The 25628-nt window shown below is 43.6% G+C and overlaps 2 protein-coding genes across 7 annotated transcripts in view; one reads left to right on the forward strand and one right to left on the reverse strand.

Moving 5' to 3' along the window:
• Positions 1 to 17696, reverse strand: part of slc10a7 (solute carrier family 10 member 7) — a 35831-nt gene extending 18135 nt beyond the window's left edge. For all 5 annotated transcript variants that reach the window (XR_007381194.1, XR_007381195.1, XM_048970425.1 and 2 more), the window contains exons 1-5: positions 17458 to 17696; positions 16724 to 16806; positions 16079 to 16215; positions 14823 to 14898; positions 5965 to 6003 (exon numbers count right to left, since the gene is read on the reverse strand). Coding sequence is in view for 3 of the 5 variants with exons in the window: in XM_048970425.1 (XP_048826382.1) it covers positions 5965 to 6003; positions 14823 to 14898; positions 16079 to 16215; positions 16724 to 16806; positions 17458 to 17557 (435 nt within the window). In the remaining 2 variants the exon portion in view is untranslated. The remainder of the gene's footprint in view (positions 1 to 5964; positions 6004 to 14822; positions 14899 to 16078; positions 16216 to 16723; positions 16807 to 17457) is intronic.
• A 4783-nt stretch (positions 17697 to 22479) lies between these two features.
• Positions 22480 to 24265, forward strand: LOC125704794 (POU domain, class 4, transcription factor 2-like). Of its 2 annotated transcripts, XM_048970818.1 has the most exons (3): positions 22484 to 22565; positions 22668 to 22706; positions 23002 to 24265. In XM_048970818.1, exons 1-3 carry the CDS (start codon positions 22486 to 22488, stop codon positions 23945 to 23947), a joined length of 1065 nt encoding a protein of 354 aa, XP_048826775.1. In that variant the 5' UTR covers positions 22484 to 22485; the 3' UTR covers positions 23948 to 24265. The 2 variants fall into 2 exon arrangements, with proteins under 2 accessions (XP_048826774.1, XP_048826775.1); XM_048970817.1 differs by having other exon boundaries at positions 22480 to 22710; positions 23012 to 24265.
• Positions 24266 to 25628: the final 1363 nt, after the last annotated feature.

Raw genomic sequence — 25628 nt, forward strand, 5'->3', positions numbered from 1 at the left:
ATGATCAAAGGCCATGCTCCCGCCTTGATAGTTTTTGCATAAGCACAGTAACTAGTCTCACACCAGGCTGAGACTTAATGGACCAGTACTAATTAAGAGTTATACAATTACAATTTCTAAATCATGGAGACTGCCTGTACGAGTAAAACTTTCTGTGCATTCAGGACGGTGGACTCAAGAAGGTGGACCGACAAGAATAATTACAGGACTCAAATCGTTCATATTTAGTGTGAATCTAAGACTGCTGACATCCTAATGAAGCAGGTAGTGCTTCTGGGGCACGCAGGAGTCGGACATATTTGAGTGCGCATGTTTGTGTTCCCAAAAGCCGCTTCTCATATGGTGCCAGCAGCCCGCGAGTGTGTGTGTGGGGGATTTTCGGGGCCGGCCCGGCGGCGCTCCGAGGCCCGACACTCTGGCGGAGCTACACAGGCGGGGCAGAGCGCTTTTTAATGAAGCGACCCGGTCCTCAGCTCTAATTTTCAAAGGAGAGCGAGATTAAAGTCAAAAGGTCTCCCCCAAAGACACTGTGCTCGTCTCTTTGAAAATACCCCAAGTGTACAGAGACCCGCTTCCCTCCCCCGCCAAAACGAAAAAAGCGAGGACGTGGTCAGGCCCTTGGATTCCCTGGTCCTGTCATGAACACAGCCCATGCAGGAGGGGACCATGTTTCACAAGGGTCACCACTCGACGAAGACAACAACGGGTGCATTTTTCCCACCATGTGGAAAGCAATGTGCAGATGCAGGCGCATACAATGAATAATTCATATTCCCCGGGACACCCCTGCTAAGATGGCACGCCCCTCAGCACCTTCACTTCAAATTTGTCCCGTCTTTAGTCTCCCCTGTTCATCTGCATTTCTGATAGCTGCCCCAGTCAGATGCACGGCACGACGCTCCAGGAAAACACTCTTTCATCTATACACGCTTACACACCATTTCGAAACACCGTTATCCACCACAAACCCGGGAGTTCAAAAAAAAAAATCATAGTTTTCTTCCTCCGTTTCCTACTGATTGATTTTAAATACAGCAAATATTTCTTGAGAGGCAAAATGACTCAAAATGCATGGGGAAAGCAAAGCAAGACAGATCTTAAAATTAACTTCTCAGTAAAACCTTCAGAATCTCAGTAATTTTAATCCAAACTGCAAGTGACCCCATTAAAAATAAAGACGACTTAAATGGTGGACCCATCGTGTCAGGAAGGTTTCCCAATGTTTCCAGAAGACATAATCAGACATTTTATTAGGCGGTGGAGACACAGCTCACATCAATGGGTTGTATGTGTCGAAAGCCCTTTCTTCTAGCCACGCAGAGGGAGCTCCGAATGTCGGCAGCTTGGCATCGTTTGTTACCGGGAAGCGGACGAGTCTCTCTGTCTGTCAGGAACTCCAGCAGACATACTTTCCCATGGGCTCCTCAAAAAGCATCTGCCAAGCAGGCAACCTGACACAGCCCAGCAGTTACAACGAAAATCGTGTTTAAAACAATACTTCCCCGAGTATAGGAGGATGGGTCCATGTTCATACATCCTGATGCCTACTTCAACATCTCACTTTCCCTTGCTTTACATAATACTTCACATGGACAGTTTCGGTCCTGTTGAGCACAGCACAGGCAAAACGCCTTCCAATGGGGCAGGAAGCCGGGACAGAATGGACTGAGGGGGTACGTTTTGCCAAAGGTCTGATTTGTGGTACGATAGTTTCCAAGAAAGCCAGAAGTACATCAAAAAAATCAACGTACTGTGGTGCCTCCAGAGAATGTCTAACCCATACAGGGCTCCCGGGGGCCCTAAAAGTCAACAACATAATGACAGGAGTCAGGAAAACACAATGGATTCCGCAGAGGTGGAGCAAATTGGGGCTGGTGCAGACCTTTTAGTGTCAGGCTCAAAACATCCAGTGTAGGGGAAGATTAACCAGTGAAATGGGTTGAATTTCAGCACGCTTATGCTGGAAGAGACTTAGGCATCCCAACTCACACTAATCACAAATCAGCTTCACACTCAATTTACTCACACAATCTGTATTTCCCACATACAACACAGCTTAGGAAAACCAAAATACAAAGAAGATAAAGAAATATTTCTAGACTGTCAGACTGATGTACTTCTCACATTTAAGCGTCTCTGAGCCTCCAGGTCATTTTAAGTTATGGAAAAGCGGTCTGCAGCACAACCCCACCAATCCAACACCACACGAGTGCCGTGGTTTTAAGCATTTTCAGAATTTACTGCGGTGTCCCAACCAAATGTCTGTAAAGTAAGATGCTAACTGCCAGCTTTATTTGAGGCCTACAATTCTACAGAAGCATTAATCGTGTTAATGTTGAGGCAGACCCAGCGCTGGGGCGGGGGATACAACTTTATTATTGTTCAGTTAGTTCCTTTTGCTCATATGCTCTACTTGTTCAGTAATTACAGCTAAAGGTAAACCCTGTTAATTAAATATTAGTTACCATCACTGAATCACATGGTGAAAGAAAGGTATTTAGGTCTGTAAGGCAGTTCTTCAAATGTCACTAAAATCTAATATTTTATTCTGTTTTTCAATTATTGTTAAGCAGGAATCCTAAATGAGGGGAGGAGGTAATAAAATGAGCTTGCTAACTTTGAGCAATTCTCTGTGGCACAATGATCAGATGGTCTTAACGTCTGAAATGGATGTAAATTATATTCATCTATCATTAGTTATTAACAGTACAGCTACATACGCACAATGATTTCTTCAACAATTAGACCTTAACATTTCTGATTATTAATTAGTCAAGGGACATTAAGAGGCCCAACATGAATATTTGATCTTATCAAAAACGAAAGTGATTTACATCAACAAGAGGAGAATGTATCACGTTTTATTTACATTTTAAACAAAATTTCACTCAAATTCCAAAAAATAAGCAAACAAATTAATTCACAAAACAGTTTCGTTGAAGCAGCTTAAGGAAAATCGGACAGAAATATGACATGGTAAACACACGTAACAGTTTATCATCCACCATCCTAACTTACCTTTTGCTTAATCGGGGCCGGGTGGGTACAACAACTCAAAGTTACCCACACTATTCATGTGTGGTTTAATTACTCTACTGCCATGCTTAAAACCTTGATTTGACAGTTCAGAGTACAGTAGAGTACTGCTCTCTTATATCGATCCCTCAGATCGCCAGATTGGACAGAGCCACAGAGTGCACTACACTCCCTCGCTCACTCACTCAGCATTAAATTACTCTCAAAACCCCAGACCACACACGTACGTATGCGCTTGTGAGCAGAAAACCTACCCCCTTTACGCACTCACGGTCTCTGGATCATCTCTACACACTTGGGTCTGCACAATTTGCTCTTACACTAAGTTAACATCTTTCAGAGATCCTATTTTAAATATTGCACGTTCGAGGTGGTAATCAGAATCATACATATATGTATAAATCTCCCACCCTGCGTGTACCTTACACAGCGTCAGACGCCCTAGTGTTTCCGTTGTTGTATCTGGTTCGGTGCTCGTTGAGTACCTGTGTTACTCATTTTCAGGACTTAATAAAGGAGAGATGTTCTCTCGGCAGAAGCTGGCTACGCGGCAAGCTAACCAGCTAGGAGCAGGAGCGCAACTGCCAGGAGTATCAGACCAAGGTAGCAGAGGTGGCATTCGGGGGCTGTGAAGCGGCACTGTTCAGCCAAGAGGATGCAGGTTGGGTTTTGGAAACCCAACTGGCCCAGAAGCACTGCAAGCTGCAGAAGGCAGAGGCCATGGTGTGGAGCTGTGCAGAGGCAAAACTCACTCTGGAGGCCCAGCTCACGAAAGACCACTGCCAGCGGTGTGAGGAGGGCTGCTTGGCACGCCTGTGAGAAGCTACCCATGTCGTGGTGCAGGAGCAACTGTGCGGGGCTGCGTGACTCTGCGAGTAGGAGGCCCTGCGACAGGACCAGCCTGTCGCCCAACATCAGGGCCCCACTAAGAGGGGTAGAAAGAAGGACCAACTCCAGCCGCTCTGCTGGCTGCCCCTAGGGAAGGGGGTCTAGCTGTGGGAGTCATTGGGAGTGGTGTTCCCTGGCCAGGATGACCCCCTGGAAGGGCTACCAGATCAACCTAAGCCGTGTTAAAAGAAGTGTCAGCAGCCAGGAGGATCTGACATGCCAACACCCACCAGCAGCTAAGCTTCACCAAGCTCGCGAGCGGACGGCTCCCCCCCATCCCCTTCATCAGAGACACACTGGCAGCTGCCATAGGACTTTGGGACTTGGTTCAGAGCTGAGGTGGGGGCTGAGGGTGGTGGTTGCTGTGACCACTGGGGAGGGGGTAGTATAGCACCAGTGGAATTAGCGCATCCTAACATTACATTGTTCTTGTAGATATGGTTAATACTTGCCATTTGTGGCGTGTGTTTGCCCGTGTGTTATGTGAACCCTGTCTGATCCTCGTGTGTCCTTAGGCTGCATAAATCTCCCAGTGTTTGTACCTTACAGACCACCGCTGTTTCCGATTTTGTTATATTTGGTTCGGTGCTCGTTGGGTGCCTGTGTCATTCCTATTCAGTACTTAATAAAAAGGAGTCGTTCTCCCCTAAACAAGCCGCATCATCATTCTCCGTTGTTGTCTCAGTGCACACACACAATATAATAATCATATACTTTAATAATGCAAGATCTGTATAATAATATATGTGTGTGTACTGCTGTGTGTGTGTGTACAGTTTGCATTTTTTAATTATGAGAATAATAGAAGTCACCAGGCCTGCAACAGAGATGCAGGAAAACTGTCACCTATCTATAAAAATACTCTGCATGTTACAACACGCTTAATCCAAAAAATGTCCCATTTGCATATTCTGCACATGCATGCTCTGTACTCCAAACAAAAAATTATACATATTAATGCTGCACACTTGACAACATTACCTTGTCAGTGTGCACTGAAACTGCAATATTAACCCAACATTCCAACATGGTTCTAACACTAAACTGAGGTATAATTAGTATCAGGGGAGCATTGCTTCCAGGATGTAAACTGGTTTAGTGATGTTGTAGGAAGAAAAATACTATTTTGTTCACAATGCGATTTCCTGTACAGTGGTCCATTCTGCGGTGATTTATATATACATTAAGATGAAGTGGAAAATTCCAGCAATCGTGCTGAATTTCAAGCACTGCTTGAAGTACACAGACGTCTAATTCCGATTATCACCTCGAATGTGCAATATTAAAATAAGGTCTTTGAAGGATGTTAACTTCGTGTAAGACTTTCTTGCTCCGACGTCATGACAGAGCATGAAACTGCCTGTTCTCTCATCGGCTGTTCAGTGATCATCATCTTCTTCTTCCATAGCAAACAGTCAATCATAGGATTCTAAGTGACCAATCAACGAAGTAGAAAAATCAGCCACTGTTTGCGCCTCCAAAGTCTCAAAACTCAACCTATCAAAAGACTGAGTGCTGTGCAAACGTGAGAGCGTAGAGAGGGTGGGTTTTCTGCTCGCGATAGCATACAGACGCGTGGTTTTTATGTGCGCGAGTTTTGAGACTAATTAAACGCCATATTCCCCCTTCCCCGCCCGGAACGACAACCCCGCGTGCCCTTTAATTACCACCGCAGCTGCACCCCCTGCTCCATCCATCACCCCCAGCATGTTGTTAAAACTCCGGGCTCTCTGATGGGTCTCATAAAGTGAATCGATACATCGAGCGGGTCGGCGGCCACGGAGCCCAGGCGCTAACGTGTTTATTTGCGATCCGGCTGTCGAACGCGCGCAGGTAGCCGTCACGCACTTAGATATAATGGTTAGGGTTCATTTCCATTTTCTGTAAATACAAGAGGTTAAATTCTATATTCCAATAACAAATGCAATTATATATATATATACACACACACACACACACAGAATTATTATTAAAAATAAAGTGACGTGTGTTTCTTGATGCGTTGTGAAAGGAACGTGAAACGAAGCAAGGTAAACTTACCAAAAAGCTGCCGAAGGCGGAGTTAAATATGGCAGCAGCCTGTAAGGGAAAGAGAAGGTGGTGAGAGACAGCGAGCGGGAATCGGCGGCGCCTCGCGCCACGACGAGCGCCTCCATCGCGGCGGCAGTCTCGCGCCCAGTCGCCACTGAAGCAAGGCAACACCGGCCAATATGAACATTAAAACACAAACTGAAGAATGGAGTGGGAAGGTACACGGGTGCCCCGAGACATGGACCGCGGAACCCGAGGGGTCAGGTAACTTTAGGAGCATCATTACGAATGCAGGGAGGAACAATCATGAAATAGTTACCTACGAATAATTTAATGCAAACCGATAAAAATTAATAAAAGCTTGAACTGTATACAAAAGGAAGATGTTTAAACAAAAGATTAGATCAGAGTTACAAAATCAAACAGAAAAGACCTTTAGAGCCCCTCTTGTTCAGAGGCGTTCCACCGTACCGCCTATGTCTCATCTGCCAGCAGAGAGGCTGTACACCGAGCTCCCAGCAGGGCACACCTTTATGCGTTAGAGTTTTAAACCATTACAAACTAAGCAGGAAAAAAAACAAGGCAATCCCAAGTCAATATATTTTATTCACAGAAATCTTCCGATAATTCACCCCACAGAGGAACATACCTGCACGGAATCTGCTGATCAGTGTTAACAAGTCAGAAATCTATGTGGCCATTAACAGGCCTCAGGATGACCTTGTTCGTTAGCTAGTTTACACCACCTGTACCCCAGATACTCCTCAGCTCGTGGGCTGGAGCAGAGCCCAGAACACCCGAACCAACAACAAAAAGACATGCTGTCGAATGTAGGGAGGGGGTCAGGTCAATTAATTCCCAGTACCACACACACACACACACACACACACACAGGCACATCCAGCTATGGGAGGCAGTACAGATAACCCTCCTGCCACCAGGTAGTAACAGACTGAACTCGGTCCAATGGCTGCCCGGTGCCAGACACAGAGCGATACCACGGCTCCTATCCCAAACGAGGCTGTGGAGCGACTGCATCCGAGATCAGAAGTCAGACTCCAGAGAGATGAGCTCTTGCATTCCCATTCATTACTAATTCAACGACGTTGATAATTTCATTAGATTATTAGTTTCCAAGCGTTATAAATGAATAATGGCAGCTGGATGGGAACAGGGCTCAGCATGACAGCCAGCTGAGGACCCCCTGTGTACCCAGAGCCACACAAACATATGGTAGTCTGTTCGTAAGTTCACTGATCATCATCATCTTGGCAACTGGAAAAACCCAAATATTTTAACTGGTCTCTCCTCAACTCTGGTGGAGAGAGGTGAGGATTCACGGGAAGGTTGGAAAGGGACTTCCAAAGATGGGGTGTTCATCTGCTCCCAAAGACCTGACACTTCAGACAGAGGGAATGTGAACTTTTTGATTTTTAAGAAAGCCACAAAACAGGTTTGATTTCAGCCAAGCAGGATCGATCCAACATAACTCTTTCGGCATTTTAAATATTATAATAATGAAAGGGCCAGCTAGAAAGAGGTTCTTAAAAATTCACATCATTACATGTTGGATGCAGCTGCACATGTACAAAGGAAGGGGTGCTCTGGGTCACACTCAGTTGGCCCACAGAACCGCACCACCTTCATCAGGAACACAATCTGAATGTTTACTGCAAACTACCGACATGATGATCATACTTTCAGGAGAAAGAGCAAAACATAGGAGCAGAAACTCTGTAAAAGGTTGATTCGGTGTAGCGGCATGAGGTGTAGTGGGATGTTTGTACAAGTCACAGATGCTGCTGTGATGCAGGTCGAAGTCACCAGCATCATTAAGAAAACAAGATGAATTTGATTTTAAAATCACAGACCGAAGGCCATGATCCTTTGAACAATACATGTACTGATTAACCAGCACGAACGTTAGAGGACACAAACACACAGATAATGGGAAAAAAACCTAATGGATTAATCGGCATCTCTTACTAATTAAATGGTGACACTGATATGGACAGACCTACTCCAATTATATGTCAAAAGTCTGAACTGAGCATGACTCTCATGACGATAGGAACCTTATCATTCACAGCAGTCTGTGACACATTTCCGGTACGTGGCTAATAGAGTGCAAAATAAAAATAAATAAAAATGTCTAGAAGGTTCACATAGCTTTCATTCCAGAGTGACACAAAGCTCGCGGCAGGTCCAATATGTGACTGTCATTCAAGGAGACGGTACACTTCATAATGAAAAAATAATTACTTGGGGACAGAAAGAAATAAGTCAAAGAATATTATGTTTCTTTTTTCTTTTTTTTAAGCGGAATACATGGTACATTCTTATGAACATACACACCATCACAGAAACCCCAATTCAAGATAAAAGAAATGCAAGTTTAAAAGTCCGCCCTGATGAATGCAGAAGGTGCCTCTACAGCAACAACAATGTAATCAGCGGTTTGTTTATTGCCCTTCAGACTCCATTAACGCAACAATAGTAGCAGAATGGCACAGCAACAAAAAATTATCTAACATGTAAATGTATAAAGGAGAGCTGGAGATTTACTAAGGGTGGCTGACTCGATCACAGGATGAGTCACGTGGGTTTTACAGTCGGGTCTGTAGGCATTTCACTGAAACCTAGAGCCACTTAACTCAAGTGTGACCACGTGGTGCCCCTGGAGACGTCACAACAGGTCCCTCTGAACTACGTATGAACGCGATGGGGACATGTCTCATTCCCGCCGGAGGGAGCTTGCCCTCTCAGAAAACTAAAACAAAAAACCCTTCCTAGCCGTTGGCTCTGAGCAGAAGTCTAGTAAACACTTTCAAAATGGGCGCAAAAAAATAAGGGAAGGAAACCAAACACTGTAATTTGAGAGGCAGACAGTAGCTGACAGTGTTAAATACACATTACGCTTTGGTTGATTTATAATCCTGGTCAGACAGCCGGATTGAACTGAAACTTCAAAACTTCTGGTCCTTGCACCTGAACTAGTCTTCAGCTAAAGAGCAGTCAGCAGTCCCGCGTAGGGAGCACGTTCAACAAAAAAGGGGGCCAGTGACTACCCTTGGAGGGTGGAGGCAGGGCACCACTAGATCACATCCACACTTCTGCAGGCTTTTTAAGCCACCCCTCCCCCCTCCTTATGGAATCCTGTCTCACAAGCCTTATAGTCACTCAAAAAGGGAGAAAACAGTGAGATTCAATCTCAGATAAAAGCTGCTGATGTAACTTCCGGTTCAGTCATTGTCATATAATGACATCTGTCAGGGGGTCCTCAGAGGTCCGGGGCCCCACTGCCAACCCCCCTATTTATATCTGCTCTCATTTCTGCTGATTAATAATGCAGTGCCAGCACGCAAAAAGGACGCCACCATTTTGGGTCAGCATGACAGACCCCCATCAATATGTTAAACGATAGGACAAAAAGCTCAGTTACATACTTTAAATATGCTGCAAATTTTTATTTATGATCATTCTTTCCAGGAGATCATGTTAAAATGTATTTGATCTGAAGGTGTTCGTCACTGGTCCAGCAGTACCAAACAAGTGAGGACAGCCAGAGGCCAGCACACATGAAGCAGTTGGGGTTAAGGGCCCGACAGTGATACAAATACTTGACTGGCCACAGAATTCGGTCCCACGGGCTTCCAGTTACAGGCACAGAGCCCTGACCTGCTGAGCTTCCCGCTACTCGTATGAAATATTAAAACGATTGTATCTAAATCAGGTCTGACGATTTCCAAAATGAGGAAAACCTCATTTGTGATAAGCCTCTAATTGTAAAATTGTCAGTTAAACTTAAAACAGCACTTAGTGTCATTTGTGATATGAGGATATTAGAAATTTAAGCTACAGAAAATAAGTAAATCCAGCGACGCCTTCTCCTCCACAGGGCACAAGGCCAGACCAGGGAGGCAGGTGTAAAGGCGTAAGAAGATGTCAAAGTAAACCTGGGGAGTTGTTTCTGAGACTTTCGCTCCCTGCAGACTCTATGAATTACAGGGTCTTTGACCTGGATGCAGATCGTTACCAAAGGACTCTCCTGCTCAGGCCATGCAGGATTCTCCATCAGTAATTCCTGCATGAGCAAGCAGGCTCTCTCATCTATAAGCGTGGAACAGTGGGAACTTTTGGTGCCCACCTCCAGGCCTGGACATCATGGCACATCTGCGAGTCCCTCAGGCTGTGAGTAGTAAGAATGCAGTCTGAGCTGGAAGCAGGAGGGAAGAAAGTTTGTCGTTCACAAACATTACAAACCTTTCACAGATCTTGCCTGTGAGAGCGTGAATCCAGCCAGCTCTCTACCTCCAAATTACAACTTTGAGCAGCTTTCAGTAGAACAGCACCTACTTTATAACAATAACAGATTATGGGATGGAGAGCAGGCCACTGTGATAGGGAACATTTTCTAAAAGATAAGCAGTAACTATAAGCAAGCAACAATCTGGAAAAAAGCAATTATTTAATTCATAAAGGGAATTATGTCACTCATTTCTAATTATTTAACTTTAAATAAAAATCAGACAGAGCTCCATTTTATAAAACTCCCTGAGCTTGTAATTAACGCTGGCCCCAAAAGAGGGCCACCTTTTCTTAATAAACCCCTCCAAATGAAGAGCTAAATTGTTGTGTATGCACCCCTTCCACCTGCCCCCGGGTACAGTAATGCCTTTTTTTCGTATGTATATGAGCCTGACCCCCGGACTCTTTAATGCAGGTATTCTGCCCCTCTAATCATAAAGCATATTAGTCTTCGTCTGCACCAGGCAGCTCCTAACGACGGGGAGGACAGCTGGGACAGAGGGGGCAGGAGGCTCATGCATTAACATAATAATGCGACTGCTCTCCCACAGGCCCTCGGGCCAGACAGCATGTTAGGTAGGGCCTCTATGAGGGCCTTAGTAGAGGCCGTCTTATTGTTTGCCTGTCAAACTTTGTAATTCCAGGCCTGCAAAACATACAATGTGCTTAAAACTACACATTATTTTCTCTTTTTTTAATCCATTTGTTCATCATATTTATTTATTTTTAAAGATACGGATGCTATGTTACTTTCCAACTTGTAAGGAATTCCCAAAGCAATTTGAAAAAAGTTTAATTAATATTACTATTATTAGAATCTAGAATAAAACACTTTCGTGTTGGAGGAAAAATAACACACATCTCCCAGTCAAACTGGAAGTCTATATTTCAAAATATTTTTCCACAAAGCTGAAGAAGTCTTAAAGGAACCTTGACAAGCAATAAACAAGTGCCAGGGGTGGTTAGGTGGGCAATTAGTGTGTGAAGACAGTAAGATTTTTTTCAGGACAACTCCACAGACTTCACTTAGCACACACAGACCGTCCCACACAGATGCCAAGAAAGCCCTCTGAGCACACCTCCAAGCCCCCCACCCAGCAGCGGGGGCACCTCCACCACCCACACTCCCACTGGCACTCCACGGGCAGCGCTTTTTAATTGCCGGTGAGGGCAGCTTAGTGTCTGGGTCAGCCCCATTCTCTCCAAGGACGTTTCTGGCCACATTTCAATTACCACCAATTGTGGAACCCGGGGCTGAGCCGTGGACAGTTGTCCACCAGAAGCTGGGCTGGGAGTGGCAGCATTATTAGACAGAAGGCCCGGGTGCATCTCCAGGTAGCCGGCATAAAGCTCCATTCGCATCACAATAACCTGCGACCCTCTCAGGTCCTTCTAATCACACAACTAAAAACGCAACAAGACAGAGTTTAAAGATGTCTCATTATACTGATGAAGAAATAGACCAAATATTACTATAATGAATTTTAAACTCATAACACCTGACATAAAAAGTCTGCCCTAAGCCAAACCAGACAAAAGAAACGTTCAGCTTACTGTTTAAATTCTGTATTCGTACACAGAAAGACCCACACTATATTATTTAACCAAACATTAGTTTGTACATTTGTATGAGCTAAAAAGGAAAACCTAGTTCGGAGCTGAACAGTAACCCAGCGTGGAGTCAGCTGGCCACGGCCTTCAAACACCTCAGGTACATCTTTGGGCTGACCCTCCTCTAATTTCGGCAATTATAATCCTGTGTTGTTGTTTTTTTAGATCGCCAACTCTCTGACTGAAGCCCAAACCTCAAGCACACAAACCCCCAGCCTCATAAATCATTAATCAAAGGACGCACCAAAAGGAAATAGAACCGGAGAATGACGTTTCCTCAGGGCAGCACCCCCCAGAAGCCCCCCCGTCCTGCACCACAAACGAAACCCCACACAACTATCGGGTGGATAACATCCTCATTCTACATCTGATAACCCATATCCTGCCTGGGACTCTGAGCAGGTACCTCCCGTTTTCTGAGAGAGAGACGCCAAGGACTCCAAGCAGGTACCTCCCGTTTTCTGACAGAGAGACGCCCAGGACTCTGAGCAGGTACCTCCCATTTTCTGACAGAGAGACGCCCAGGACTCTGAGCAGGTACCTCCCATTTTCTGACAGAGAGACGCCCAGGACTCTGAGCAGGTACCTCCCGTTTTCTGACAGAGAGACGCCCAGGACTCTGAGCAGGGACCTCCCGTTTTCTGACAGAGAGACGCCCAGGACTCTGAGCAGGTACCTCCCATTTTCTGACAGAGAGACGCCCAGGACTCTGAGCAGGTACCTCCCATTTTCTGACGCAGAGTCGCCCGGGACTCTGAGCAGGTACCTCCCATTTTTTAACAGAGAGATGCCCAGGACTCCAAGTAGGTACGGCCCATTTTCTGATAGAAGACTTATGTATATATAATGATCTGAAAAGACACGCGCGCTGCTAGTGACACAGGAACTCTGGTTCTTCAACACAAATGAGCTTCCATGACTCTGTCTAACACGCACAAATGCTTCAGGGTTAAGATGCTGCCTTGTTTAAATGACGGCACTCATCCACAAACCATGCTTAAAAAAAGGAAAAACATGATTTGGGGTGTGGTGTTTTCTCAGAGCTGCACTGAAAACCTTATACCCGCGTTCCTCACAATGTTCAATTATGACTTTTTCTGTTTTATATCCTACGGCATACTCACGCCGAAAGAAAGACTTAATTAGATATACAAATCCTCCCCGATCGTCATTAATGGGAACCGCAGAATAAGCAACACATATTTTGTGCCCATAAGTAATTCTCAGGTACCTTTGATCTCCAGCCCACGGCGAAGGCTGCTGCGTGCCGCTGTCTGGCTTCTGGGACTTTGCCAGAACCAGACATCTGGCTACTTTGTTACCATTGGCTGATCCGGTCCCAGGAGGCCACTCTTATGACACCAGGCAGAGAGTATCCTGGCAAGGAGTATTATCAGCACATTTTGACTGGATTAGGGTGCCAAAGTGATGCTCAAATCTCTACAGGGGTCTTCTGAGCCTTCTCTGCTTGCGGGGAAAGGAGGAGCGCTGGTATCATTTCACAAACCCAAATCTTAAAACAGTGCTTTAAGTATTGCAGGATATCTTAATTTCATCTTGAATCATTTGGAATAGCAAGGCACACTAAATATATACTATATAAATATATATATGTGGTTTTTTTGCAAATTCATTTGAATGTAGGTGATTTGATTCCACAGACATGATTTAAACATCACTGTTGTCATTCAGGCATGTCCTGTTGGAGGCGCTGTGACGCAGTACATGAGGTGTCCTTTCATATCTATCTGGGGGGTGTATAGGCTTGTCCATACCCCCCAATCAGACAGCAAACAGCTGATCTGATTCCTGAGGGTAAACAGGAGAGTAAAGCAGCTGAACTGCGAGTTAGGCTCCACTACTCCCCTTTAAACAAGAAGACCCCCTGGAAAGACAGGTGGAGCACACACATTAAGGTAGTGTGGCACAGGGTGCTATTCAAGTCGATATGATCTTAGCCCAGGAGAGAACCTCATACTCACAGTGGAATAAAACTGTAAAGTGTAGAAACCAGACAATTTATTACCTGCTCAAATTCCTTACACCAGTCTGTCTGTGTTTAGCTGGTCATACCCAAAGGCTCAAACTGCCCTCAGTACCATCAGCCCTGTCCGATCCTTTAGGCTAAATTGGTACACACACACACACACACACACACACACACACACACACACACACACAAAACATGCCGACCAACACTGGCTGACTGTAATTTCTGCTTGCAAAAGCAGTGACCCACTGCGAAACAGCAATGACGAAGGACCGTGTAGCAAAGAGCTGTTTGGCAAAATCGAGCCTATGACTTTAGCTCGTCACTGACTCGCTTCCGGCCCCAGGTCCTGGTGATCTGCAACAGCACCAGGTACTCCCTCAAGATAGGAGGCCGCTTCATGATACAGTCTCTTTGAGATACAGTCATCCTGGCATCCTCTCACATCACCACAATGTTCATCAGACAATGACATTCCCAGCCCCTTCTCCTGCAGTTTCTGAACAAACCCCACACTGTCCCGGTGAGTCTGAGGATTTGCACACTCCATGACAGTCCACAAACCACCTCATTCACATCCCCCTAAAAGCCAGGGACTTTCACCAGAAGGAAAGGAAAGGAAAGAAAGCAACTGGACCAGATTACATAAAATATGTGAGGTGAGTGTAACACTCGACTAAAAGCGTATGGCAAAACACGATGGAGAAAATTAGCACATATAACATGAAATCCAAATTGTTAACATTAGTGTTATAAAAATATTGCCATCACCTTGAACAGTGTTAAATGCACACACAGCAAAGTAGCTTATTTTCACAAAACAAGTCACAGATTTGAGACAAGTTGGCCGCCAGTCTTTTAAGATGCCTACCGGTTAGCCATTACCAGCTAACTGGTGAGCAAACTCAGGCCTCATCCCACAACATTAAGGGCTACTTTACCCAACAATGAGTCTTACCTCATTCCCTCCAACCGCTTTCGTCAATATGACAGCCGAGGAGACCGGCGGAGGCATGCAGCCGACCGTCTGTAACCTACGGATCAGAACCAGGGTGACCGTGACGTTAGGTCAGCGCGGCAGCGGTGGTGTGGTGCGCACACGGAATGAGGGCGGCGGCAGGAGGCTCCGACACGCACACTGCTCGTCTACATATAATATACATGTACATTCATCAGAGCTTTTAATTAAACATTTCGTAGAAAGATATTTTAAAAAAATAATTTCTTCTGCACAGGCTCACATAAATGATACATACCATGGTAAAAAGTACCCAGATAGTTGCCATAAAGACATATTAAACTTTCCCTTGCCAGGTTCTGCTGTGTAGAAACAGGAATATGAGATATGCCTTTAAAATAAAAGCAGGCCTTTGTGGACACTATGTTACCCCCCCATTCCCCAAGCTGAAAACTTGACAGCCAGACTGAAGGTCCAGGTTAAGGGGAAATGAGAGGTGGGGGGGGACAACCGAGAAAGCTGAGCACAGAGTCTACCAGTACATATGAAGGGGGCATTGAAAAAATATGGAAGGAGGGGGAGGAGGCCGTGAATAGGTACACTTCTGTGAAAAGTATGAGGACTGACAAGAACATCTTTATGAACCTTTACCGGGAAACCGAACTCAACCTTCACATCAAAAGCCAATGAATGTGATTTGTGGATCTCTGTGCTGCTTTGAAAGGGGAATGTCAGCACTGAAATCGCTACGGACATTAATGTCTCTCATGACACCCTCTAAACTTATGAAATAAAAGGGAAGTTACTAGCTGTTAATATTAAATGATATAATGTTTTTGACATCTGTAAATGAAGAGAAATATCTGCATTACAAAATACTTCTGCTAAATGGCACTTTTCAAACTTTTGCCAATATGCGGTTCATTCAAGCAATTTTAGAGTGACTGAAATATGTCACATGACGCCGAGTCATATTACAGCACTTTAACTCTTTCTACTGATCAGCACTCAAGCTAAAGTAATCTGTGCAACACTAAACCTATCTGACCGCAAAACCCACTGAACGTGCACAGCAAGATCACAACAGGGCAGCCTGGTAGTTCAGCAGGTACTGTAACAATCTCACTGCCCCTGGAGTCCAGGTTCAGCCTCCAGTTCCATATCGACCTACGTACCAACACACACGGGAGCTCTCATTCCATATTCAAGTTTCTTCCCACAATTTAACAGCCTCACAACAGAAGAAGGTCACCTACCCTTTCAGCAACCACTCATTGATGGCTGTTAAAGCCAGAAGCTTCAGGAAGAGCCATATTGCGACAGGGAAGAAGGCCAGTGTGAATGTCTGGACGAAGAGGTGGAGCTTCACATGCATCAAAGCGCTTGTCAGCTCCTGCGAAACATAACACCAGTGTCTTCAGCTGCCAGAGACAAGGCCACTGATTGGCCCGTGGGTCTGGTCCTATCAGAGTCCTACACACATCATTAAATCATAACATTAGTCTACCAACATCCTGCCACTCATATCTGTGAGTAACTGGTTGAAACAGAAAAACAGCACAGAAGGCAAAACAAAAGATGAAACACATCATGCTACATATACAGATAAGCTGAGACATACGTATTTACTGTTATTAGTGCTGGCATATGGACCATTTTCTAAAAGCACACACAAAACAGGACATTCTGGATTATCGGAAAAAGACCATTTTAAAGATTCATTTAAGACCGGTTTTGCGTTATACATTCTGGGACAGTCCCACCCTGAAGACTGGGACAGCTGAAAAATGAGTTGGAACACCTATTGGAAATTCTACTGAAAAGTCCTCACATCATCACCCTTAAAAACCAAATGATTTAAGTGCTGAATAAAGTGCGTCTGTAATTAGATGATGGTGTACCTCTGTTTTTAACGATAATCCACTGTTAAAGAATATGGCAGACACAGCAAAATATGTGACTGTAATCTCGGGCTTCAAGGGACCTGTGTATGGAGAAGAGTAAAGAGATTAGTGATGAACCGAGTGGTGGAAGAAAACTGGACTTAGTAGTACTACATGGAGTGAGACCTGTCATAGCAACAAAATGTACTAAATGCACAATTTATCTCTCTGCTCAGACTCGGCACAAGTATTCATTTCTCAGACAGATTCAGTTCAGGAGACTGAAGCAAATCAACGAAAATATGGAGCACATTGGGAACTATGAATTGCAAACAAATCGGTCCTAGATTACAGAGAGAGAGACACACACTGAGATCTTTGTATGGCGTAAAGTTAAGCAGGCAAGTTGGTGGGCATTTGGAGCTGCTGGGACTAGTTGCGGAAGCGAGCGCGGGCACCTCGGATGCAACGTGTCACCGGCAACGTGCTCATTTACTGGGGACGAGCCCCGGAGGTCCAGACCGGCGGACAACACGAAATAAGCACATCGTGATTGATCAGCATCTTGTGGGACTGTCATAAGGGACTGTCAACCCACTGTGGAGGGCAGTTAGCTAAGATCACGCCGAATAGCCCCGTGAATGACAGTGCGGGACAGCAGCATCACACGATCAGACATGCATACCTGTTTATTCTACATATTTCGTGCTTTATAATTGTTCGGATAAACTGGGCAAAAGAGCCCAACTCACCTCCTCTCACCCCAACCGAGGGCTCCAGCTTGGCAAACGAAATCACGAGCACGATCCCGATTATAAACCATTCCTTCCGTATCCTGTCCAACAGGGCCATATTCCCGCAACCTATATCTTTTTATTATTATTATTATTATTAACGGCTAGCCGTTGGTTCCACACGTCCATTGAGCTCACGGAGCGCTTGCGAGCCTTGTCGTTTGGGCACCGTCCCGTCGGCGCAAAAGGTCGCCATCGTTGATGTAAAACATGTAAAAAGGGCGCACGATTTTTTTTATTTATTTGGTCAAAAATTTGCACAACATGGTCCCTCACTTGACATACTCACGAGTTTTAATACATGAATGTTTTTCAAATCTGATAATGAGAATTCATTTGTTTACTTATTATGACATAAAGCCCATTTTGACACATTCTGGGACTGTTTATTTGGTGTTTTACGGTCCCCCCATAAGTGACGTGTCACGAAGTTTTCCCCTTCCTTATTGATTCAGCCGTCACCTAGTTGGCGCTGTGAAATGCTACAAATCTGAATTTCCAATGCAATGTTCGTATACAAGATCGTGCGGAGAAATAATGGTGACATATGAAAATGCTTTATATAAATACATTTCTCCACTATATTGCTTTTCAATTAGATTTAATAAACTGGTTACTGTTAGTAAAATACTTGTACCAGTACGTCACCTGTTTATTGGGTGTTAAAAAGTAACCATGAGGCATATGATTAAGAGTGGCGTGACTGTCATTAATAATGTCATCTGGGTGCTTAAATAATAAATTGTGAATGTAGTTAAATGCATCGAACTGTAATAAAAACGTAGTTGCGTTTCATTTTCAGTATGAATGAATCTGATACATTTTGATAGAGATTTGTAAACTGGACATCTCCACCGAGCACTTGTGTCTTAGGTAGTAGTGTGATCCTATTGGAAATATTTTAAAAGGAGTGGTCTTATTTACAAAATAAACAAGAAAAGCTGAAACCAAACAGGAACATTCTGTCTTATCAGAGAATAAAGCAAGGTAAATATAAGAGCTGTCCCATCGCAGCACCAGTGCTCCGTGCTGGAATGTTCTTCCAGAGGAGACTGAGAGGAGCATTGGGTGTACAGGGACATTTACTGGGGAGGCATAGCTGGCCACCTTCTCAAAGATAAAACACACAAACAAACAAACACACATATATGCACACACAAACAAACAGACATATATGCACACACAAACACACACAAACAAACACACATGCATACACAAACGCACACACATACATACACACACAAACACACATACAACACACACAAACACGCATGAATCTCCAATATAATCCCCTTTTTGTGATATTCTGTTTGAACCCTGAGACCATCATTATTTAAAACCTAAGGCCTTGAATTACATTGATATGGCAGTTAATCGTTATTCCAGACCTTCTTTTCCTCATTAGGCCTATTTGTTAACTATAGTATAAAGAAATAGGCCTGTTAATGCATGGTTTATAAACTTAGATTAGGCCTATATTTCCTTTATTCTTAGTTATATTCATTCATTTATATTTCGTTAATTTTATTAACTATAATAAATCAAATACATCATTGGGAACATTATTGCTGTTTATATTAAAAATGAGTTAGGATACACGTATACCTCTGTATGGATAATATAAGTCGTAAGAACTATCACATCCCACTCCAACGCTTAACTCCACTCTCATATAGGCACGTCGGTCTTTTTCACCGCGTTCTCTATGGCAGCTGTATATGTTTAGCTTTGTTTGTTGATTTCCGCTCACTTTACAAAGAAACTGTGATTGAACAAAAAGATGACGTTAGTAGCATAATTCTTAGAATTAATAAAACGGTTACCGAAGGCACGATTTTAATAGAGTTAATGATGATGACGGAGAAATTGCCAGACAGGTAAAATGACTCTTTGCCGAATGGGTTTGAGTTTAATAAACTCCGCCGGTGTGGTCAGAGGAATATTTTAACGGATCAATATTTCCCCATTTAATCCAGCTTAACGAAAGTCGATGATTATACCAAAGCTGAACAAAAAGTAAGCGCCAGTTGCTAAAAGTTGTCCACTTCTAAAATCCATTTCTATGGGTAAAAATACTATTTTTGGCATGATTTAAATTGTTATTAATTCCAGTTATGAATTATACTAAATTAATTAAAACAGATAATTAACCGGTGTCTTTTAATGTTTATTGACTCCCACAGAGATGCCCGCATTTCAAGCGGATGATATGACACCCCCCCACCCCCCAGCTTTTAAAAGTGATACCACAAGCAGTCAGGAGACGGCTCCCCTCATACACGCGTTTTCAAAGACGATCCTTCCGTAATACTCGCTCCTTTTACCGCCTAGCGGCAGGTTTGCGGCGCCTCGTTCTCTGCGGCGTCATTGTTCCCGCTGTCATGTCGAGCTCCAGGGGGAGGTGAAGCCTCACCTGCCTTCTGAAGAAGCAACAGCTTCATTCTTTGCTTCTTCGCATTATTACGCCACATTTTAAAATTATCCTATTAATTTAAATTAAGTAAATAAATTATTAAATTAAGTTTTCTGCCCTTTAAAGGGTAGTCGCAAGTAAGGCAGAGGCGTGTTTGCCCCTTTCTACCGCTTTTTTGGCGCGTTTTGTAGCTTATTAACGGCTGTATACGGGAAATTAATTGAATAGCCTATGTGTCTAAGCGACTAGTCATTTGAAGTGTCGCTGTATATATAAATGAAAGATAGACAGACAGATTAGATAGATAGATAGATAGATAGATAGATAGATAGATAGATAGATAGATAGATAGATAGATAGATAGATAGATAGATAGATAGATAGATAGATAGATAGATAGATAACGTAACTAAATATGGAAATGCTGTATAAATATGTCAACTAAGCCATAGAAGTGCAGGCTCGTGATATTTACAATTGTCACTTACAATTAACAGTATTACTATAGAGTAATAGTCATAGACTGGCCTGCTGGTCAAGTTGCTTAGTTTAATGAAGATGCCGAAATGCCTATTTGTCACGCCACTTGATTCTTAAAATTAAATTTATTTATACCTAAGTAAATACTCGTAGTCCAACAGGAAGGATGCATTTCAGAGCGATCAAAAAATTCCTGTTAATTGTTTTTTCCACTTACATCATAAGTAAGATAAATAATGCAATGATATTTTAAGCAGGTTCCATCACAACAGAACAATGCATGTGATGGACTGCGCGGACTGGGCGGCCACCGCCCGCTCGACCGGAGCCCTTAACCGGGAGATGTGTAGCGTCCCCGACACGGACACGCGCGGCAGCCTTCAGTCTGTCTGTGAGCTTGTAGCTGGTCAGTGTGTGTGTGACATGTGCTGGACGTATGTATGGGAAAGGTCCTCCACATCTAGGAAATATAGCAATAAGGCCGCGCCTTTAAAGATGACCAGCGACTAAGCGGCATCCGCCTATTTCATTGCCATCTCACATTAAATGATGGTGATATTTTATTATTATATTATTCTTTGTAAATTAATGATTATATGTCACTTTATACATGTCATAGCCATTTCTTAGACGTTTGCCTAGGAAACAACGTCTACAGAATCAATGCTGATTTCAAAGAATTAACTTCTTGAGGCGTATTGGGCGCCCTAAAATACGGAACTATTACCAAAATTATTAAAAGTATTTCAGTTTCAAAACCAACGACATCCTGAAGTGTATTTGATTAACTATGGCGCCTGTATTAAACAAACTGACAACCTTGTTAATTAGAATTCTATTAAAGATTTTTTTTATTACATGATGAATGAAGTTAATACCTCAGTAAGAATGGGGCTTCAAAATCTTGAGTTCATCGCAAATCTTCTGGTTTCTGTCATTAAAAAATATTTCCCATTAAGGTCGTCTTGAAAGGGTGGCAGCACTTGTAACACGCTGACGGAGTACTAACTCGTGAAAATAAATAGGCTACATTCAGCGCGACCGAACTATTAATGATATGTAAAATGTTAGGTGAGACAGAACATAGGACATGGAGAAAGTAAGTAATTAAAGTTTGATTGAATTTACGACCGGATAAATGCCTTCTGGTCAAAATATCGTCTATTTTTTTGCGGGGCTTCTCTGCTTCATCTTAAGCTGTGTTCACATTATAATTGCCTACGGGTAACTAAACAAGCTGGTTTTGTTTGGAGTCCAGTGAAATTACTGTTGTTCTCATTATCATCTATACAGTTTTGCAGTGCAACTTGTGTATAATTACTTTAACTTAGCCTGCCCGATATTTATAACCCTGCTGACTCCCGACCCGTCATTTGCGTTTTCTCTCTTGACTTTTATGTTTTATAATTGATGGAGGGCACGGCATTCACCGTCTGCTCATGCGCAAGACCACAGTAACTCCACACTAATGAAAAATATCCGTACTAACGTGGAGCTGGCAATGCAGGCGCAATAGCAAGAAAGGGCACTCGGCAGTAATAGATGGAGGGAGGGAGGCAGGGAGGGAGGGAAATATGTAAAGGACCTGCAGATCACTCGCTGAGCTACTAAGATATTTTACAGTGTCAGTCTACATTGAGGTGACACAACCTAGTACTGCGGCACAAGAAAGCGCAAAATCTTAATTAATCAAGAAGCCGCCTAGGATCTCTAAAGATGACAAAATAAAGTGGATTAACTGCTATAACAAAACCAGAAAGAATAAGAAAACCCGACAATGCAGCAGGTCAGTGCACGAGGCGGACATCAAACCGCTTGTGACACTAAAAGCACGCGAGGTTGCCCAGGGTGTGATGTTCACGTGCGTAGCTCCAACCTGCGCGCCACATCCCACTGGCACAGCGGTTAGTTACGGTATCGTGTGTGTAGTACATAGGGACCAGACGGAGTCCCTTTTTTGTAGGGGAGCGTAAGTTATTAGATAGGGGCTTCGGGACTTGAGCAGACCATTGGGCTTGAGCTTCCAGCGAAGAGGCGGAGTCTCAACTTACTAAAAGGCAATTGCCTGTTCGCGATCGCTAGAAAACATGATGATGATGTCTCTGAACGGTAAGCAAGGGTTCACCATGTCCCACGCCAGCTTGCCCGAGCCCAAGTATTCCAGTTTGCACTCCTCATCATCTTCCTCTTTGACTTCGAGCGCGCCTTCGTCCTCGTGTTCGTCTTCTAGACACAGCAGTACTATCATCAGCAGCCTCGGCGGCGGCGGTGGCGGCAGCTCAGAGGCGATGCGTCGAGCCTGTCTCCCAACCCCACCGGTACGTATTCTGCATAATCACCGCTTAAAGGCACATTCTGACAGCCTACTTTTCGCTTGATGTTTTTTTCATGCCTGCATTGCAAATCACCCAACACCTCCAAAATTTCCCCTTCAACTTATGTATTCAATCAGGTTTGCCTTTTGTATTAATTTTTATGACCTGGGATGTTGCATCTGTCCTGTTTCGCGTGTTCCTTTTTAAGATTTCTTCTTTTATATTCTGGAAATGTTTCTATCCGAAGAGTGTGAGCGGGAACTCCCTACTGGCTATAATGTGTGCATTTTATTTGCAATTGCAGACCAATATATTTGGGGGTCTGGATGAGAGTTTGTTGGCCCGCGCAGAAGCTCTCGCAGCGGTGGATATAGTCTCTCAGACCAAGAGCCACCATCACCCTCCCCATCACAGTCCTTTCAAACCGGACGCTACGTACCACACCATGAATTCTATAGCCTGTACTTCGTCTTCCTCCTCTGCGTCCTCCGTGCCTATCTCTCACCCTTCTGCTCTTGCTGGTCACCACCACCATCACCATCATCACCACCATCATCAGCCTCATCAAGCTTTGGAAGGGGACCTGCTTGATCACATTACCCCGGGTCTGGCACTCGGGACCATAGCAGGACCGGATGGATCTGTGGTTTCGTCACCGGCGCACCCCGCACACATGGCAGGCATGAATCATATGCACCAGGCTGCCCTTAACATGGCCCATGCACACGGCCTTTCCTCTCATATGGGCTGCATGAGCGACGTGGACGCCGATCCCAGGGACTTAGAAGCCTTCGCTGAAAGGTTTAAGCAACGAAGGATCAAACTCGGAGTAACGCAGGCGGACGTAGGTTCAGCGCTAGCTAACTTGAAGATCCCCGGAGTGGGATCTCTCAGCCAAAGCACCATCTGCAGATTCGAGTCCCTAACGCTGTCCCACAACAACATGATCGCTCTGAAGCCGATCCTACAAGCCTGGCTGGAGGAGGCGGAAAAATCTCACCGGGAGAAACTGAACAAGCCGGAGCTCTTCAACGGCGCAGAGAAGAAGAGGAAACGCACCTCGATAGCAGCTCCGGAGAAAAGATCCTTAGAGGCGTACTTCGCCATTCAGCCGCGTCCATCATCCGAAAAAATTGCAGCGATTGCGGAGAAACTGGACCTTAAAAAGAACGTGGTGCGGGTTTGGTTTTGTAATCAACGACAGAAACAAAAACGGATGAAGTACTCGGCATGCGTCTAGCTTTGCTGCTGGGGTGCAAAAGTCAAGACGTTTAAATGCTTTTTGGCACCGTTCAGAGCCGAAGAGGTGGTTTGAATTGTGTTTCTTTTTGCACAGATTTTCAGTCATCGAAGACTTTAGCACCGAGTTACTGGTTTTGTTGAAAGTGACCGAAAACAACGTGTCTCCGAGAAACGAAAGGATACGGCATCTTCACCTAGGATCGTTTGATCTAGCAAGTAAGAGCATTTGTTTTTACCCACACGTTACACCGTCGTGTTAATTAAGCACAAGTCTGTGTCTTGAAATATCCAGAGGACATCCTTCTGCTTGGCAATGGACTTATTTTGAATTTTAAATGTATTTCAGTTATTAAAAACAAATCATAGCCTACCGTGATACGTTTGAATTTTAGTTCTTTAATTTCTGAGTGGCTACCAAATGTTATTACTGTTGATTATTCGTTGTGACATGGGCCTATATCAGAGGCGTTCACAGCTGTTTCTGAAGGCTGTTATTGATCTTAGGTTAAACCTCACTGTAAATTATTAATTTAGTCTCCTATGTATTTGGTTTCACGCTCATTGTGAACACGTTGAAATTAAAGTGTTACAACAGCACTGGAAAGGCCGCTCTTGGACACATTTCAATAGATGCGTCTACAACTGATCTTTCTTTGAAATAAAATCACGTACTGATTTTTTTTTTTCGTTCAGCGTCAGAACTGCACAATATATCGACACTTTGAGAATTAAGGATAAAGCTTATACTTGCCAAATTGCTATTTATATTTACAGTATAGCCTAAATATATCTGAATCCGTATCTGTATTTCACCCCTGCGATGTGAAGCCTCCGCTCTTATAAACGATTTATTCTGTGAGGTAATGTTTACCTCATTACATATTTATCAGGATGTTCCTTCCCTCCGTTTTTGGCTGTACATAATCGAAATCTGAAAGTAAGGCAAACGTGCGGCTTCCAGAAAAAAACGGCAATATCTTGGAAATGACAACACTGGTATATTTAGGCATTGTTTATTTTGTTTTATTTGTTTTTTTTTGTATAAAATGTCTATTAAGCCGTTGCTTGTTATGTCACTTTGTTTATATATGGTTATTTATTGAAGAGAGACGTTTGAGAAGTATACTTGTACAATGTAAATATGTAAGTTCCTGCACACAAACACGCGTACACTTCTGCAAACATACACATATAGGCCTATTCATATATATTTTAATTTCTTTGCTGTACTGTTTTAACATATGTTTTACTTTTTGTAACGTTGTTTTCTTTACCTGCCAGATTATATTAATTTATTACATCCATGTATTTTAGGTTATTTTGTTATTGAATTGCTATATGTGTTTCATTAAAGTTTAAACGTATACCGTTTCGTGGGATTTTTCACTTTTCAATGAGTTTGATCCAAATATCCAACTACAAATACGCGTCTATGTGAATATTTCATCACTGAATATCCAAATAAAAATTGTAAAGTAAAAATCGACAGTATACTACATACTCCGGGTTATCAGCAAAAAAAATAAAAACAAAAACTTTACGATGGTTCAAACTACATTTCAGTTAACAGGCCGTTTTTAGCAGTGGAGATTTGGGTTTATTTGAGCGAAAATGTTTGGCACATTCATGGGCTGAGGGTAGCCAGGACCTCGGAGCAAATGCTAATATTCTATTAGTCT

This window comes from Brienomyrus brachyistius, chromosome 12 (assembly GCF_023856365.1).
Source record: "Brienomyrus brachyistius isolate T26 chromosome 12, BBRACH_0.4, whole genome shotgun sequence".
In the NCBI taxonomy this organism is placed as follows: domain Eukaryota; kingdom Metazoa; phylum Chordata; class Actinopteri; order Osteoglossiformes; family Mormyridae; genus Brienomyrus; species Brienomyrus brachyistius.

Coding starts and splice junctions, on each gene's coding strand:
- LOC125704794 (XM_048970817.1), top strand. CDS start 22,480: ATGATGATGATGTCTCTGAACGGTAAGCAAGGGTTCACCATGTCCCAC. Junction 22,711..23,011: donor CCTGTCTCCCAACCCCACCG/GTACGTATTCTG, acceptor TTGCAATTGCAG/ACCAATATATTTGGGGGTCT.